The 19741-nt window shown below is 31.6% G+C and overlaps 1 protein-coding gene across 5 annotated transcripts in view; it reads left to right on the top strand.

Moving 5' to 3' along the window:
• LOC148603237 (calcitonin receptor-like) overlaps positions 1-19741 on the top strand; it is an 83500-nt gene that overhangs the window by 51845 nt on the left and 11914 nt on the right. For all 5 annotated transcript variants that reach the window (XM_088551545.1, XM_088551546.1, XM_088551544.1 and 2 more), the window contains 7 exons: positions 215-315; positions 582-694; positions 9579-9705; positions 11916-12069; positions 15963-16029; positions 17512-17575; positions 17875-17954. In XM_088551545.1, coding sequence (XP_088407671.1) covers positions 215-315; positions 582-694; positions 9579-9705; positions 11916-12069; positions 15963-16029; positions 17512-17575; positions 17875-17954 — 706 coding nt within the window. The remainder of the gene's footprint in view (positions 1-214; positions 316-581; positions 695-9578; positions 9706-11915; positions 12070-15962; positions 16030-17511; positions 17576-17874; positions 17955-19741) is intronic.

The following is a 19741-nucleotide window of genomic DNA, read 5'->3' as shown; positions in this document are numbered from 1 at the left end:
CGCGAGAGAGAGTCTGACGTCAGAGAAATAATGATATTTTAACAATTTTAATTAAAGAGGGACGGAACTTATTTATTAGTCCCCTCCTTGACTGAAAAAGTGTGTTTATACATCTATTCTCATCCTATGCATCATGTAATTTTTCGTTGTTTCGTCATGTTTAATGTATAACTCAATGTGACATGTAGTTTAATAGGAATTTTATTTCTCTTAGCTTTTGCCTACAAAAATTGTACGGAGAATGGAACTTGGTATTATGATACAAGCGTTGGAAAGTATACTGCTAGATATGACGAATGTTATATGACTCCAGAGGTAGCTAAAAATTAATACTAAATGTATACTTAACCTTAGAAACTATCTGAAGTCTTGAATCGTTTAAGAGAGTAAGTTCTACGCATTAAAATATATACATGCACATATAGATAGAAAGAGATATCATCATGATATACATACCATTTATTTTCTTTTACTTGATATCAGTCAACATTTATTTTTAATAATGAAATAATCTTTTAGAATAGATTGTTCAATACAATTTGATACAATATTTTCTTACAAATATATACAATTCATTTTAGGAAGTGAGTAAAAAGGTTGAAGATGATTATCTACACATCTACATATCTCTGGTCGGCTTCTCAATCTCTATCGCCTTGTTGTTGGTCTCACTCTTTATATTCTTCAAATTCAGGTATGTAGACTCTTCTGATGATCTGATAATGATATATCACTGTCCGTTTGTATGCATGTCATGGATTTTCACAACGCTACGAAGGAATTCCTGTTCGTATATAATTGTTTCCTGATTTTATCGTTTCATAGCAAGGCTTCAAATTAGCGTCCGGGATCCTAATGTTTTGATTCGGGACCATCGAAATTTCATTGAACTAGATCTTAGTCGTGTCATACTTTTCATTTATTCTTAATGATGAACTGTTACTACATTCTGGTTTACCGTTTAGGCTGCAAAAAAACTCGAGCTTGTTTTTGCCTCGAAGTCGGTCGTATGCGTCATGTTCTTAAACACAGCTGTTTATCAATAGTTTTATTAAATCTAAAGATAATCTATTATATTGAAATATCACAGCTTTTTACTTCGATTTAAATTGTTGTTGTCATATAGTTTTCTTCCTCTGAGTGGTATATTTGTTTCGTTTTGGTTTTTGGTTTTTAACAAATCAAGCGAGTACACCAGAATTAGTATGCTTGGATTAGACAATTCCAGACCTTACAGCATCAACATGATTCTGTGTCGTTTTTTCGCATCCATCAATGTTTGTAGTTGTAATTTTTTTTTTCACTTAACAGTGCAGAAAAGTAATGCTTGTTGTTTTCAACTAAACAAATAAAAATCTCATGAATGAATTAAACATCTTTTCTTGTAATACTGGATCTGATATAATTGGCCTTTCTTTATTGGTTGACACTTTTTAAAAGGCTATGTAAGAATCGGGAAAAAGGGATAAACAATCTAAATCATGCATAACAATGAACCTAACAAAATGATTATACTAAAAGTCTTCTTGATTTGGATAATTATTATTTGATATCTGCATTCACTTGATATGTTTCGAGTTTTTATTTAAGGAATGTCAGAAACTTCATTTGTACTATCTGATGACTAATAGAGCTGATTTAAGAAACAGAGCTGATTTACCCTATTTGTCACTACCTTAGTGTAAGGAAACATATTTACGAATTCATTTTATCAATTAAAATTAGAAATAAAAGGAAAGAACAGAACATTGCAGTTTGATACAAATGAAACACATCATCTTTCATTTGCCAATAGTCCTCCTTCCTCTCTTTTTTACACTCATACATACAGGTCATATGCATACCATTTATCTACCAAAATACTCAGAATTTATCATACATGTTAAAAACATTTGCTGAATACAACGACTTGGTTTATACAACCTCACAGAACTAAATGTACACAGTTGGAAGAGTATAAATTGCATGAACCAGTTAAAAACTGTAATAACTGTGAGTAATATTGCTCACTAACCTATTATTTTCATTCCCCCAATTGATCGCATGCACGCTTTGACCTCCATATTGATAATGAACGAAATATAAAGTAGCAGGTCACGATGAAAACATGCAATTCAAATTCTGTGAAAATTTTAGTAAATTTGATTCAATTGTAAGGAGTAACGGATGAGAGATGGGTCTCCTCATGTCCCCACATTCACAAATGACAGTCTGTGTTTTGCTATGTGATTCGATTTCGATTATAAAAGAAGTGCACAATTGGAACATATAATAAAGATTTCATGAAAGTGGTGTAGGAAGAATAGGGGAGAGATATGCTGCCCACTTGCGTAACGGAAGAAGGGAAAGAAGGGAAAAAAAGGAAGTACGAACGTACGGAGAGACAGACACCCCATCACTATTTACTTCTCAATTTGCAAGTGGGTGTATAATAAGGTTATTTTATCTACAACCGTGCAACACCATTGTTGTATGTGTTAAAATGGGCCACTAGAGAATTTTCTACATCCCGTAATAATTTATTCATTTTGATTTAAGAATCTCGATCAAGGCAGGATATTGGAAGTCCTTGATCAATAAAAATTGGTTACAAAAATTATCTACTTGCTATAATGCAAATTATACATTCGTTTGATAAGAAGGCAATATCTGTCGAGAAATTTTTAATGGTACAAAGAAAAAATTGCAACATATGTTTTTTTTCATATCTTTGAAAGGACCTCCATGAAAACCACATGTAAAACATATTTCAGACAGATGAATATTTTTTTCTTAAAAACAAAGAATTAAAAAATCTATTGTAATATATATTTTATGAGCAACTCGACGGGTGTTTCTAGAAAAGCTGAGGACGCTTACCCCATCGGTGCACTTGGTCCATACTTCCAGTTTTTAGTGTAGCCCGAGTTGCTCATTTACTTTTGTTACTTTGTATGTATGATTTTAGTTACTTTAAGTTCTTTGTTGTGTATGTCTGTTTTCTATGTCTGGTCTTTATCCCTGGATTGCATTCTTTTGATTACCACTATAACCTTGGTTCCCTTGATTACTCTTTAAAACAACTTGAAAAAGCATGTTGAATTTTTCCAGTGGAACTCCAACGCAAACTGACTTCGAATTAGCTGAGTTTCAAGGTAAAATGTTTTCAAATAAAAAGTGCAGGTTTTATGTACTTTTATATGATGCATTAAACCTAAGTATACATTGTGTTTGCTCCAGTCAAAACATGCTGTCAGATGATAATTTTCTTTGTGAAACGTAATGTATATGTTTTTTGTTAATTGTCAAGTCTCAATCTACTTTCATTATATTTACAGATTCTTGACATAAGAATACCATGAAAACACGTCGTTTCGAACTAAGTAGATAACTTTTCACAGAAAATGGGGATTCATTCAAGCTGCTGTTCATGTTTATGTTCGAGGATAACACGTGTTTTATTTCTAATGTCATAGTTATTAATTATTTTTGAAGAAAAAAAATTATCTCCCAAAGTACAAATGAACTAAAATCCAACTCCTCATTGTCAAGTTTCAGGTCCAAAGCATGCTGTTAATTAGGTGAACTGGTTTAAAATATTCTTTATTGCCAAACCGGTACATTGTTGCACAGGTTAATTTTGCACATTTTTTCAATGTCTGCAGAGAAATGATATTAAGTTTTAATCTTTGACTGTATTCGCTCATAATGATTGGACTTTGCTTATGGATATCAATTTATTTTAAATTTGTTTTTTAATGTACTGTGGTTTACAGTTTATCCTTTCGTTCTTCTTTCTTTTCGCAACTATGTCCGTCCGTAAGTCCACTAGACTGCTTGTTTCTCCACGCGTCTTCGTTTTTGTTTTTACTTGTTTGATAAATAAATAAAAAGTTAAAATGCTTTGTCCATCTTCGAACAGACTTTTTTCATTTAACTGAGTTTAATTAATACCTAGTGATGTGGCACCAAAACTATTCATCATTGTCTGTCATTCAATCATTCATATAACCTTTATCTAATGACACATATTTGGCTTAGATTTTTTATGTCATCATTAACTGATTGATATAAGAAATGTATTTGTTAAAAGAGGAAGTATCGTTTGATATTTGATAGCAGTTTTACCCTACCGGTTCACCTGGTCCATGCTCCCAGTTTTTAGTTCATTTGCTTTTGTTACTTTGTATGTATGATTTTAGTTACTTTATGTTCTTTGTTGTGTTTGTCTATTTTCCATGTCCGGTCTTTGTCCCTGTATCACATACGTTTCATTACCGCTATAACACTGGTTCCCTTAATTACTCTTTTAATACATAGAAATTGAACGATGTTTTAGAAAAGATCAACATTGGAAATAAATACCATAAGTAATGTGTATTTCTTAAAAGAAGAAGTAGAAATACTACGAATAAACACTTAAACGAGAGGGAATCTTTGAACAAACGAACAAACAAAATAGGAAGCACTAGTTCATACAATACCGGATATAAAGAAGAAAATGAATATTTAAAATATTACAAATTGAAGTAATTTAGCATATTAGAAACGGGCACTCAATGGGTGCATTAAAGTCTTAAATTAAAGCCCCTGGTTGACCACTCCACTAATTTCTGACAATCAAGTAGCGGCGATCATTTGGAGCGACAATCTTTTCATCTGTAGACAATTCTAGTCCTTGTATCTTTTTTAGAGCCGCCAAACCCTGTCAAGCAGCTGGAATGTTTTTATATAAGCGTCTTAACATCCTTTTAATATTGTGAAAAGCCTGACTTCTTCAATACCATTGCAATTCGTTATCAATTGTATTAATCGTTATTATATGTACATTTTTTAGAGAGGTAGAGATGACAATATCGTACAATATCAATGAATATCAAAACAGAATTAAAGGAATAAATTTCTGATATAGTTCGGTAGTTGAAAATTATGATTTTAAAGACACATTGTTTAGAATGGGATATTTCCTAACATTAATTAGTAAGAATGAAAGTATCTACAAGCAATTTACACCAATATGTCCTCAGTATTTAGGTTATTTATAATACATGCCTTGTCATATATACAACTTGCAACATTGGCAAACTTAAAGTATATCGCTTTACAACGCCATTCTTGTTTAACTGAAAACTAAAAAGACACGAGCAATTCGGTTAAAGAAGCGTAAGTCAACACACAAACACAAATACACTTCGATATCACGACGTACCGGACTGTTTGATACGTATTATGTCATAAGGTTAGACGTATATATATATATACCATCATGCCAAAGAATATTGAAACTTAATTTAATATTATTTTAAAGCGGTTAATGAACAACCATAAACTGTTCAAAAGTTGTGTACGCAGTAATAATAGTTAAACGATTTTTAGGTACATTTCCCATGTTTTAGTGCATTTCCCTCTAACTGATATATTAATGACTCCATTCATTAAAACTAATATTTCATGCTTAATTAAAATATTTTTAAAGGACAATGTATTCGCCATATTTTTAACGCATTGAAATATTTATCACTGCATGTTTTCCGTTGTATTTATAGTAGTTATCTACGTCCCTTCTTGCTTTGTATTATTTACTTATTTATTTTTCATTTTCATTTTTTGCTATTGTAAAAATTTGCACTTATCGTAAGTTACAAATGTGCTTTGAGCTTTTCTCTAAAATTACGTAATACGTAACTTCCTTTTCTTACAACTTAGTAATATCCATATCTGCCTACACCAGTTTTATGATTGGTATTTTTTGTTTTCAGAAGTACTTCTTACTATTCGCCAGCTGCTTCTAATGATATCATGTTTGATACAAATTCTATTTTGATAAAAATCTTCTTAATTATAATTTACATAAATTTTAAAAGTACAAATGCTCGGTTCCGTGTATCATGAGTCGTTTACTTTCAATATTCTATCTGTAGAGTTACTAATTTTCAGAATATTTTGAGAAAGTGAAAATTTATAGTTATTTATTATTATTATTATTGCTTTTCTTTTACTACGTTTACACTATGACACTTAGTTGAAGTGATTTGTTTCGCACCCGTGTGAAAGGTGTGTGATACGTGTACCTGCATTTTCGTTGCTAGATGATTAGCAGATTAAACTAACTCGCAATATAACGGATGCCGCTGGTGAAGCAGGACATGCTTGCCCTTCCGAAGCACCTGGTGTCTCTCCTTGATTTTTGTGGGAGTTCATTTGCTAGTGGTTTAGTTTTTTGTGTGATGTCATGTTTCCCTTATCTTCAGTTTTCATGTTTAATCTTTTATTCAGTTCAGAATACAGGAAGACAAAATTCGTCATGTAGTATATACATTGAAATAGCAATTAAGAGAAAAACTTTTCTTAAATTGTGTTAATTTTGATCAACAACATAAAACAAAACAACCTGAGTCAGAAAAGTATGCGATAGTGAGTGTTTTGGATTTATTTTTGCACGCATGTAACATTATTCACTTTCTGCCTTTTCAACGTAGTTAATTCCAACACCCTCTGCCTAAAAATCTTTACTGTTTTTGTCTGAATGTAAACCTTTAACATTTTAAAAGGGAAAAAGTCCGACTACCTTTAAGTGCTATGTTCCAAATTTCAAGAAAACACAACTAAGTAACTCATTAATGTTATTTCGTTCTGGTTCAAAAGGTTTAAGCAAGGCTAAAGTTTTGATGACGTCACATATTGTTGTACATATATTTCATGGTTATTTAATGTACATATATCATGAGGGTGCGTTGAAACTATTTTATTATTTAAATACACTTTTACTTTCGTGTTTGTATTTGATATTTGACTTCGGAAGTATTTTTATTTTAATTTATGTAAGTTTGAAATAAAAAAACTTGTTTTGTCGAATTATAGATATTTTTTTATTTTTGAATTATAGACCATTTATCGTTCAAATTACTTTAGGGCAAGAATTTATAGAGTGATTTCCTTAAATTTTTTCATGATTCAGTCTGCGTACTTGTTTTTCTGTATAAATCTTTAAATGCTTTAATGTTGATATAAACATATACATAATAAAGCAATTTCCGATCACGGAAATGTACTTTTTAATTGTCTAAAAGTAGCAAGGACAACGTGATACCTGAGACTAATTTTTACACTTACATTTATGAAGGGTAATACAAATATTACCAAACTTATAGACAAAATTTAGACTAAAGGAAGAGTAAAAATAAAAAATCTATATAAAAGTAGCAAAAAAGGCAAAGACCGGAAAGTTTGAAACAATGATCCTGATTTGGTATAGGCACTACCATCCAATTCAAAAAGACAACACATTATTACCACCAGATAAAGTTATTGAAATCAAAAATAGATATTGTGACAAGTTATATTTATTATACAGTGAAACTTGTTTGAGCCGAACCCAGAATAATTCGGAGACCTGTTTAAGGAGGTAGACCTAGGGTAAGGGACACAACTTACAAATCACTGGAACGATTGCATGCAGCATTTTACATCAATCTGATTTAAGCATCAAAGTTATTTTGGCTGATTTCATTCTGTTTCAAATGAAAGCTTGACAGGATTTGGTAAAATTGATAATGATACAAACATATTACTGATTTACTGAGATATTTCCCTTACCCTATGTCTACCTCCTTAAACCAGACACTTTTAAAAGTCCCTTCATATTTTAATATGTTTAAACGGAATACCTGTCTTAACCGAATCAGTTTTAACAGGATTTGGGTTTTGACATGTTTTACAGTACATTGCAATATAGTTTTATTGCAAAAGGTTTTCCATCTTGGCTGAGTTATTGGTTCGATGCTAGCCATATTGAAATGAGGCGTAGCCGAAGTCCAATATTGCAAGTCGAGGACCAATGACTCATCCAATATGGAAACTTTACGCGGGAATACCTTCATTGACTAACTAGTCCAATACATCATATTTGCCTAGGCCAATATGGATTTTAAACAGGCCAATGTAACATATTGGACGACTAAATATCGTATTGAACGGCTAAATCACGTATTGGCGCACTTTTGTATTTTGTATTGTATTGTCAGTTTTGATCATATTTCGGCTAATATTTGAACGTTAGTCAATGAAATATATTATTTCTACACATTTCTACTACAATGACTTACTTCACAATCGCAATTGTGAAACGATATAGCTGTTTGCACAGATAAAAAGTCAATTCAAGTTTGAACCTATAAATGAATTATTAATTTTCATTTCAATTAATTGCAAAATATAAGAGTAAAGTACAACATGCATAATAGCAATATGAAAACTGAAACTTATATAAGTAATGAGAGAACTGCATAATATGTAAGCAATGAGATAACTGCAAATAATATAAACAATGAGAGAACTGCAAAAGTTATTGAGAACAATGGAAAATATAAAAGTAATGAGAGAACTGCATACAAAGTAAGAACTGAAAGAATTGAAAAATTTATTCTAGTATATGATGCATGAGAGAACTGCGTATCTACAAATAACATTTGATGGCTGATCGATTAATACATGTTAGACATTGTCAATTAAATTAAAGAAAATCTTTATTTCGAATGTTATGACTTGAGTGCATGTCTGGAACTGAAGTACATTATTTCCTGTTTTTGACAGACTTTTGGTTTATTAGTTGACTTTAAATTCCTCCTGCAGGCGAAAACACCATTCTAATAGGTTCATTATAATTTGTAAACTAGTCAAGATAAAGTGGCAATTGAATTTGTTAGCTAACCACATTAGAAAGTAAGGAAGTTCACTTCGTTTTTTTGATTGGTCTATTTCGAATTGATGTCTAATCATTTTAGTTTTCTGTTATGAGATGATATGGTCACTGGAACACATTACGTCATTTTACTGATTGCTATGCGCTGATACGACCTTTCCTCTGCACTAAAATCAAATGAAGAAAGTGCCCTTTTTGCTTTGGGCGAAGTTTTAATGTATTATGAAACATGATTGGTTGCTCTTGGCTTCGTTTAAACACATAAAATGCAAACACATACAATATAACAGTGTATTCCAAATTGACAAAACAAAATAGAATACAAAGCCATCGGTTTCTTAAAGCTTCATCAGTAAATAAATTTTCATCAATTGATGAAAACGGGTTAAGCCTTCTTTATACAATTTGTATGGTTTAAGATTCAGGATTTTATTTATCCAAATCAGGAGCCCATAAAGGACATTCAAACAAAATGAACACGAAATGATTATATAAAGTATAAATCTATAAATGAGGTTAAATGAAAACATTAAAAATATGAAGTATTAATCATGCATTAACTATCCAAAAGCAGTAACCTTCTAGTAGGAATTTACAAATATCCAATAGGGTATCTTTGTTTTCTGATTAATGTATCTATGATAGTTTTTTTAAATTTATGAAAAGAAGAAAAAATATTTTGTTTTCAATATATTTATATCTTAAATTATTATAAAAGAAGAATTGAAGCAATAATTGTTCTTCTGTTTCTATTTCGTCTGAAAAACATTTTTTTCCCAAATCCAATCTCCTAATGGTGTTTTAGGTTGGTTTTGTATATCTGCCAAGTTCAATTTTCAATTTATGATTGCTAATTTTTAGATTTTGTAATTGATGTTTGTAAATTTATGTGTTTTAGACAGCTGAGATGTGACCGGATCACCCTCCATAAGAATCTCTTTATCTCCTATCTTATCACAGCTATAATGCACATACTTTACTATGTCCTAGTGGTCCTGGATGGAGACGTCATACACGACCAACCTGTGAGTAAACTGTTTTAATGATTAAAATGAGATCGGTTTATGGAGGTACATCTAGGGCAAGGAATATTACTCTTGAAATCAGTGATATGTTTGTATTATTTTCAATTCCACCTAAGCCTTTAAAGCTTTCCTTTGAAACAGAATGAAATCGGTCCAAGTTACAAATGTACTTTGTTAACATTAGATTGATGTGAAATGGTAAATATAAAAGTTCCAATGATTTGTAAGAGTTGTGTCCCTTACCCTAGGTCTACCTCCTTAAATCATAGTAAACCCTGCCTAAACCAAACCCTTATTAGGCTATGGAGTTTGTCCAATCTTCGACAAGTGTTCGGTTCCAAAATACATTTCAACTGAAGCGACTTCAAAGCGTGTTTAGATTAGACACGTTTTCGGTTTGTTCATGGTTTGGTTTGGATAGGTTTTACTGTTGGTCGTTGAATTACAGTCTTACCTGCTAAATAAAAAAACTAGCTATCATTTGATCAAATCAGTAGCTCCTTAATTAAAAATGTTCAATGTTATTAAGGAAGCTAATGTTTTGTTTTTACTCGTCAGTTAATTGTTGAATTATGCGGTAGAATATAGTTACAAACCCGTCCGTATGATTAAAGTATTGTTTTGTCTAAAAACCAGGCAGGGGTGATTCATCAACATGATCAATGAAACTGTTTTGATACATTTATTACCTCCTAAAAACAACTCTTCCCCTGTAAATTACCATGGATCTGCTAAGTACCGTGAACTATTTTTGACTGGTTATAGTGTCTGCCGGGAAATTTTCATGTACTTTTCTGTAGTAGAATTAAACCACATGTTAAGTCTGATTTCTCCAGTGGACAACTTCCATTCGCAATTTTTGTTTATAAATACAGTTTCTATTAGGCCTACTGAAGGATTTCCAATAAAAAAAACAATATATGGGATTAAGAAATCTGCGTAAGCTTCTGCCAGGTTTTAAGACAGAGTTGCACTTATAATGCAACTTTATAAGATGTTAGTACTTCCATTCAATTCTTATAATGTTTCTGAAGATTACTTTATTGCTTATGACATATCTAAGAATTTGCCCTGACTTTTTTCTTAAGAATAGTACTCTCTAATTCATCATAGCGTAAAGTGCAGATATCATATATATATATTTTTTTAGAATTAGAACTTTCTCCGGGGCAAAATAAATCTTTTTGTAGATATCTGTGTTTGCCAGATACAGAATTAGATTTTTTTTTATTAGCAAACATGTCTGAAATAGCTCAGTTGTAGTTCTTATAGGTTTTGGATCAAATTTACTATTTTTGTACATAATTACTTTAAATAGATATACAAACGTAGCAATAATACTTCACTTGGGCACAGTTGTATATGATTTGTGCCCAGTTATACACTGTAACTCAGTATATTATATTTTCACATTTTTCAAATTAACTGCGCAGTCACCATAATAGTCGTATGCACTTAATATTAACCAAAAAAAGTACATATGCGGATTTCAAAATTATAAAAATTGCCATTTTATCTTTTTGCAAAAACGATTGGAAAAAGGAGTATATACAGAGCTATATTATCCATCTGTTTCTTTTATTTGGTTTGATTTATCAGAACTGCTAGTGAATGAAGTACTATAAAAGCACTTATTTTCGTGGTGTTCTGATTTTCTTTATTTTTGCGATGGACAGAAGAAAATACGCAAAGTCAATTTTTAACAGTATAAAATGCTACATATTTTTTTAAACCGCGAAAATTGATACCCGGCATAATGTTCACTTGAAAGAACTCGCGAAAAATGATACGTTTATATTCATTGATTTCATTTCTTAAACACATTTAAATTAACCGTATCGCTATTTCAGCATTGGTGTGTGGTGCTCCATGTTTAAACCATGTTCACAGGGATTATTTCTCAATTTCAGCATTGGTGAGTAGTGCTCCATGCTTAAACCATGTTCACAGGGACTATTTCTCTATTTCAGCATTGGTGTGTGGCGCTCCATGTATAAACCATGTTCAGAGGGATTATTTCTCTATTTCAGCATTGGTGTGTGGTGCTCCATGTTTAAACCATGTTCACAGGGATTATTTCTCTATTGCAGTATTGGTGAGTGGTGCTCCATGTATAAACCATGTTCACAGGGACTATTTGTCTATTTCAGCATTGGTGAGTGGTGCTCCATGTTTAAACCATGTTCACAGGGACTATTTGTCTATTTCAGTATTGGTGTGTGGCGCTCCATGTTATAACACAATACTGCATCGTATGTAATTTTGCCTGGATGTTTTGTGAAGGGGTTTATCTACATACAATCATGGTCAAAGCTTTTACAACGGGGAAATGGCTTGTTATCATCTGTATGGTCATTGGTTGGGGTAAGGAATACCTGCATTTTATTGACATCTATCAGACCTTTTTTTTAAACAAACAATAACACTTACAAACTTGAACTACAAAAACCGAGAACAGAATGAAAACTGACCTTTTGGGCAATTTGTTTAACAATGCATGTTTGAACAGTGTTAAAAAAATCTAAAAAAATAATAATTTCCTGGTTTCTTTAGAAAAATGTTTCTTTTAAGTAATGTTTGATATAAAAGGAGAAATAATGGCAAATAAAGTTGAGATAACCTTTCATGGTTCCAAAGGTATATATAATCATTGTTGGTGAATAAATCGAAATGGAAAAAATGAGTAGTGATTTGAAAATGAAGGTTTAGCTCTGTCTGTATATCTTCTTTTTCTAATAATGAAAACTTTATCAAGACTTTCTAAGTGCAAAGTTAATTTTATGTTTGATATTTCCTTGTTATTTAATTTGTATTACTTTAATAACTTACTTCAAATAACTATTCATTGCATACGGTTTTCAGATGTAAAACTAATTGGTTTTTAGATAAAAGTTCGACTTCTCATTTTTCTTATTGCTTATCGAACTAAAACAGTCTTTGTATAAGTCAAATGGGTTTCAAGTAATACTAACTTTAACATAAAATTGCGTCTAATAAAAAAAAGATTATGGGGAAACGTAACAAATGCACCAGTGTATAGGTTTAATAGAAACTAGCCAATACTTTAAAAGATCACCAAGAGGACTTAAATAAGTATAAAACACACAATGACACATTAATGACCAAAAATTTCTGACTATGGACAGGCGCATGAAATCTGCGGTAGGGTTAAAGTTTATATCAGTAATGATCTTCAGCACTGAAGACTGCCTTTTTTTCGATATAAGTCAAATGGAGATACCCTTCACTGCATTCAGACAATACATGTACTGCCTTTGGTCTTGGATAGGTGCATAATGCCAGTATAAGGTGACAAAACAATTCTGAGACTCCCATTATTTATCACTTGATCTGATGAACTAGCAGATATAATTCATTAGACTTTATATTCTTTAATTAACGATTTGATCTTAGGAGATTATCATGATTATTATACATCTTATCCTATACACAGTAGATTTCCCTTAGGAAATGTAAGTTCACAGGAGTGTCAATTCAGCAGAATTGATTGTCTGAAAATTAATCCCTAGTGCATTAAATGCAATATTAGGTACAAGTCAATGCAATAAACAGGCGGAAAAAGTGTGACGTAATCTAACTTAGTGAATGCATATAAAAAATCATCGATTTACATTTCGATGTTATAGAAGTCACGGCGGAAACCTGGTATCTGAGAGCCAAATCAATGACAAAATCATACATATTTTTGGTTATATGACGTCATTAACTCGCATGAAGTACGCATGCGCCTACTTAGTGGACAAACGACATAAACTACAAGAACATGTCACAAACATTAGATCAATGCTAGCATTTGAATAAACATGAAAATATACATGACCAAAAGGTTTAACAAAACATCAAAGAAAGTTTTCACACAAGGAGCTTGAAACGACATGTTACATTACATACAAAACTTAGTATATACCAAATATTTCTGACCTATATAATTAATCTTTTGTGGAAAATTGAAAACTCTGTTTTTCAAAGCTGTAAATACTAAGTTAATACATAATGTATAGGAAAACAATGATAAAAAAAAATTAATCTTAGAACAGTAATTGGTTTCGAGAATCCCAATCAGAAACAGTCTGGATAAAACTTATAGAATTTTGCACTGTTTTACCTTGAATAACCGTATTTACAGTCTCTGCATGATTCTTGTATAACTAAATTCAAAGATTTACGCACTTATTTGGAGTAAAACATGCAATGGAAATTAAGTCCTAATGCCTTTAATCTTTTCCTACCACGCATAAGTGTCTTAATGGTCTGGAGGTTAATAGCTATCATCCTTTGGGCCATTAAGCAACTGCTCCCATCACCATTTATCAAAGGAGTGACTTTAACGCATTGTCGATAGTTTAAAATATACGAGAAAGAGCATCAAGTCACTTTATACCTCTGCGTTCGAAAAGGAAAGATTAATTGTTTTCTAAGGATAGTCGCAAAAATGTTACACTTACTAATGGCTATTAGTTTTGTCATTTTAATTGCTTTAGGCATCTTCAAACTTATGTAAAAGCTAGGCTATTTATAGATGGAGACAACATAAACATATAAGTCTACCATTTTATCTTTACATGTTTCGCTTCAAACATCTTCCCCTATAGATAGTATTGTTCCTATTATCGTTCATCAATTGTCTGACTGTTTTGCAGTTCTACTAACATCTGTAACCACATCCTTTGTTTGATGTATCTCATGCAGTTTGATGTTTCAGTCCTTGAAACATAACACTTAAAAAACTTGTACCAGTGTTCATTTGAGTGCTACTATGTCAACCATGCCTAATAGCAAAGGAATACTCCTGGACCCTATCAATGAGGAAATACAAGGCTTGTGTTTGACAAATAAAAAAACCCAAGGCGATTATGTTGACAACGACGTGTTTAATCAACTTTGAAACATTTTTGTAATGCCAATCACTAATTTAACTTTACGAAACACTGACTGAAAACATTTCTTTAAATGTCAGAAGATCTGTAAATGATATTGAGAAGCTTTAGTCAATTCCCATCCAAATTGAATGCCTGTTAAAGAATTTTCACATTTAAAAAATTCATCAATGTTCCAGTAAATTTTACGCAGACCTGCTCTGCTTAATAACAAACCATGGAAATGTGAATAAAATGATATATTAAAATCTTTCATGACTTAATATGTTCCAAAACTTTGGATGGTCGCTGAAACAACCTAAAAATTATCTTATTTGTTCGATAAGTTTCAGACGTTTTAAACGTGTTTTCTTGTCTTCTCAAAATGGTAGGGGAAAAGGCTAAATGTCTGGTTGTAAATTTGCATTAACCATGCCCATTTATATAAAAAAATATTTGATGAGTGTTAATGATTTAGTTAGATAGTGAGATAGATTTGGCTGGTATGGATGAGAATAATTATTCTTACCTTACTAATTCTGCTGTTGAAGACCATTAAAACGTCTGGCTTGAATATCTCGATCCCTGAATAGTAAATGGTAGAACTATAAAAAAGGTTAACTATATCTACTTTGTCAAATGTTGTAACCAAAGTTACCATAAATAGAGTTAAGAGGGTTTCTTTAGAATAATCCGTTGATATATAACATCATGTTACACTGTTTACCTAAACCATAATCGCACTGTATTTGTATCATACTTTGAAAGGTATAGGGCATTAGGATATCAGTATACCCAAAAATATCAACTTTGTTGAAATAACATAAAACATTCTTCATAACATTGTAAAATAAATGAATATAATGAAATAAGTTTTTTTTGTGACATTAGTTCATTGTAATGACGCAATAATGTGTGACATATATAGTCCCAAAAGGCATTTTCTATTCGGTGTTTCTTTGCTGTACCATAAATCCATTATTGGTAGTTTCTGAATGTCATATGGATCGGTACATAAGTGTTACAGGACGAAGCTGTATATTCAAAACTGGTGTCAATTTGAACAGAACTATCACATTTATTTTCTACTTTTCAATCGCTTTTCTACGTATCAACAAAAACGTTCTGAAACTGTTTTAAATATCATAATGAACTAAAACAATTTCTGTAATGTCACGACTATCATGATATAACACTTGAATTATTATTATTTGGAGAAACTTGTTTCAATTGATTTTTTTACAGTTTTAATACTTTCCTTTAAACAGCTTCGTACACGCATTTCACCAGTAATAAAAATATAAACTTGTCTTAAAACATGATTTTCTATTTAAAAGATCAATCGGTATTCAATTAACAATCGTATTTTTCTCTTTTTAGTATGCCCTGTCGTATTAGTTGGGATCTATACAGCTGCGAGAGCCTTATCAGATACTGAAAATATAACGTGAGTATCCCCGATACAGACATAGAATAGTTATTTTCGTATGAATTTTGTCACTTGTATCGCCAATAGTATTACAGAGTCATTTTAGTGAACTGATATCCCAAGGTTATACTGGGAACTGGTGATATCCCAAGGTCATACTGGGAACTGATATCCCAAGGTCATACTGGGAACTGGTGATATCACAAGGTCATACTGGGAACTGTTGATATCCCAAGATCATATTATTTATATTTTGTAATGGACTTTAGTTGTTTTTTTGGGGGGGAATACCTATAATAGTTCACAACACATTATCATCCTGTTAAAACAAAATTGATTTTTTTTTAATAAATAATAATATTTATATGCTGATAAATGGTTTTTATGTAATTATCCAGATTGTCGAAAGAAGGGCGCTCGGATTAGCTTAACAGGGGCTCTGGCTCTGTCAAGGCCCAGTAATTTCTTATATAACTGACTATTTTTTCGCCCTAAAGGGAGGCGGTCCCCTTGTCCCCCTTGGATCCGCCTATGGTATCTTATTAATTATTATATCATTATGCTTATTAGGGACGCACAGTTATAGAATCTGAGAGTACATTAAATGTTTTTAATGTTATAGAAAAAAAATGTACGATCGTGTTGTATATTGTATATTGCTAGTTCTTTAGATTTTATATTGTGTGTGACGTCTTGCTTCCGTTATCTTCAGTTTTTGTGTGTATGTGAAAGAGTAATCAAGAGAACAAAGAATCTAGCGGATATCCAAAGAATGTAATCAAGGCACAAAGACCAGACATGGAACACAGTCACACACCACAAAGAACATAAAATAACCAAAATAATACATACAAAGTAAGAAACGAAAACGAGCTACTGAGGCTCCGCTAAAAACTTGGAGCATGGACCATGCGTACCGGTAGGGTAGGCGTCCTCTGCTTTTCTGGAAACAACCGCCGAGTTGTTCATAAATAGTCAAGTACAGGGTAAACGAAAGAGGAAAGAAAAACTATGACACGTTGAACAAATCAGTTTACATGGCGCAGATGGATACACCGTAACGATGCACGAGTTCATGATGACGACCATAAAACTTCTGTAGCAACATAACCCTGTTGCAGAAGCCTAATTGTAAGAAGTCTAGCGCAATAAAAAAGTCTTCGTAGTTACGCAGCTCTAGCATAACGTGTTAATTGTGATATGAAAATTCCATACGCAGGCGCTGAAGGGATGTTGCCACAGGTGAAAGGAAATTTGACGATAAGGAATGAAAAGTCTTTGCGTTTGTCGTATAGTTTGATCAATATATGTTTTACTTTACCACCAATCTCTAATTGTAGGTCAATATATGAGACTATGCAATGTCTGCAGTATCTTTTATCTCCAGTTCTTTGGTGTAGAAATCTACTTTATTCGGTTCGCTACATTTTGTATATAGATCGTCTTTTTTTTCGTATGTTCACGTTTTAGTGTTTAAATTTGAGGTTATTTTTGTTTCAGATGTTGGCACGAATCAAGCAATTTACAGTGGATAATGTTTGCCCCTGTTGTGGTTTCTATATTTGTAAGCATTATCAAAATTGCACTTTTCTCCGTTTGAAACAAAATTGTATCAATTTGCTTTGAATACAAACTGTCAAATGTGTTACCTTCTCAAATTGATTTGAAAATATCCCCATTAATTAATTGTATTTTTCATTAAAGCGTCATTTGATATATAATTACTTAATATCTATGACTTTTCTCTGAATGCGTCATATTTTAAAGTTCATAGAACAAAAATATCTCTATAAATTTCAACAAATAATGATTATTAGGGACGCACATTTGCATCAGAAGTCTTATTTAAAATATTTTTTGTAGCTGAATTTTATTTTCCTGTGCAATATTGTGAGGTTACTTATAACAAAACTACGTCAAATACCAGAGGCTGGACAAACAAGGTTGGTCATGGAATGTTCAATAGTGTCTGTTTTTGAGTTTCATATCCTAAGAAAAAAATTGTTTTATATCATTACTAATACCATATTGATCATTCTCATTTTTAACTGACAAACATTTATTTTTCATTCAACACTTAAAATGATTTTATCTTGAAAATTTATTTTCGTATGACATTATATCATATCTAAATGAATATCGAATTCGTTTTTCAGTTTCACTTCCGCATTCCACATTAAATTAGTGATATTTCTATCTGTTCAGTAAAATCATATACACATTATCACCTCTGTAATATTACAATCATAGTTATCAGTTTTGAAACTCTGATCATCAGTTTTCTTTGCACTAAAAATAACATAGCATTACGCATGTTCTTAGACCTATATTGCATTACACAACCAAGCTGACATCTGTTAACATTGTGTGTCACCTTTTAATGAAAAAAAAAAACAATCCCTTGGAGAGAGTTTATTCTTTGGGTGAAACGTCCCTTCTGGATAATCAGAATACTCTTATCGTAATGAACGTAACGTTTGACAAGCTATCGCACTACACGCATTTTGCACAGTTATATTTATATTTTCAAATTTTATGGCCAAGTAAAATGTTACTCACTTCTACAGAACATAAAGATCATTTTTAAAGGAATTTGTTGTCATTCACCACTTTCATTGAATGGAACCTCCCCCCCCCTTCTCACTCTCTCTCTGTCGATAATTTATCATTTTTCCTCTTCATAGTTAAGTAGCATTCAGTGTAAGAATCAGGCAATGGGGGGGGGGGGACATCATTTCCAGATTTAGTCAGTTTTGCTAAAACTGTATTTAGTACATTGAGAAAACAATCGAAAAGCTGTTTGAATTTATCGTGAAGCATCTCTGAGGTAGATATTTTTTACTTTGACTGCTTATATGTGGAAAAAGTGCAGGAAAATGTTCCACTATTTTTTCATGATGCATTTCAGCTAAACTTGATGAATCAATATCTTAAAAAGGCAAACTTTATAAAAACTTTTATTGTTATATTTGGGTATTAAAAATACTAAGATAATGCACTAAAATCTCTTGATTTCTTTTCTTAGTGTGCCACACTTTATATACACTTTGTCATTTTCTTAGACAGAAAAGGGCTAAAATTTCATCTAACGATAAAATTAAAGTATGATAAGCCTTTTTTCTCCCTTTTTTTGTCCACGTTTTTCGTTACTTATAAACTGATGAATAAATGAAAGTCATTTAAATTTAATCAATATATATATTTTGAAAACCCAAGAATTGTTTAATGATCGTTTTTATTGTTTGGTAAAAAATATGAAACAGTAGAATTATACATTGTTTCTCCCTCAAAATGAATAATTAAAATAAATTCTGACAGCTAGTATTTAACATATACAATTATCTTATGACACTTTCTGTATTCAAAGTTAAGTTTCGTATTACTTTCAGAAGCACTGATGATTCTAACTGAGATCAAAACAATTAATGAACTCTTCTGAATTATAAGCTCTCATTCGAATAAATAAAGTAAAACAATCTGTGTTCAACATACAGCGCTTAAGGTGACATTTTAGAATTAACAGCAAAGAACGAAAAAGACAACGAATAGGATTTACCATCTTTAGGACTATGATATGACATACATATTTTCGTAGAGGCATATTTAGGCAAGAAAAAAGGTTTTTTTAAAGTACTATCCGGTAGGGTATAAATAATTTCACATTCCTGCATTGTGTGCTTGCAACAAATGTCGACAAAAACTGATAATATTCTAACCAGTGGTCATCAAA

The sequence above is a fragment of the Perna viridis genome, chromosome 11 (genome assembly GCF_037379345.1).
Source record: "Perna viridis isolate PV_CMFRI_1.1 ecotype Kerala chromosome 11, ASM3737934v1, whole genome shotgun sequence".
NCBI classification, from domain to species: Eukaryota; Metazoa; Mollusca; class Bivalvia; order Mytilida; family Mytilidae; genus Perna; species Perna viridis.
The sequence above is the reverse complement of the archived record's forward strand: the minus strand, read 5'-3'. Positions and strand labels throughout refer to the sequence as shown.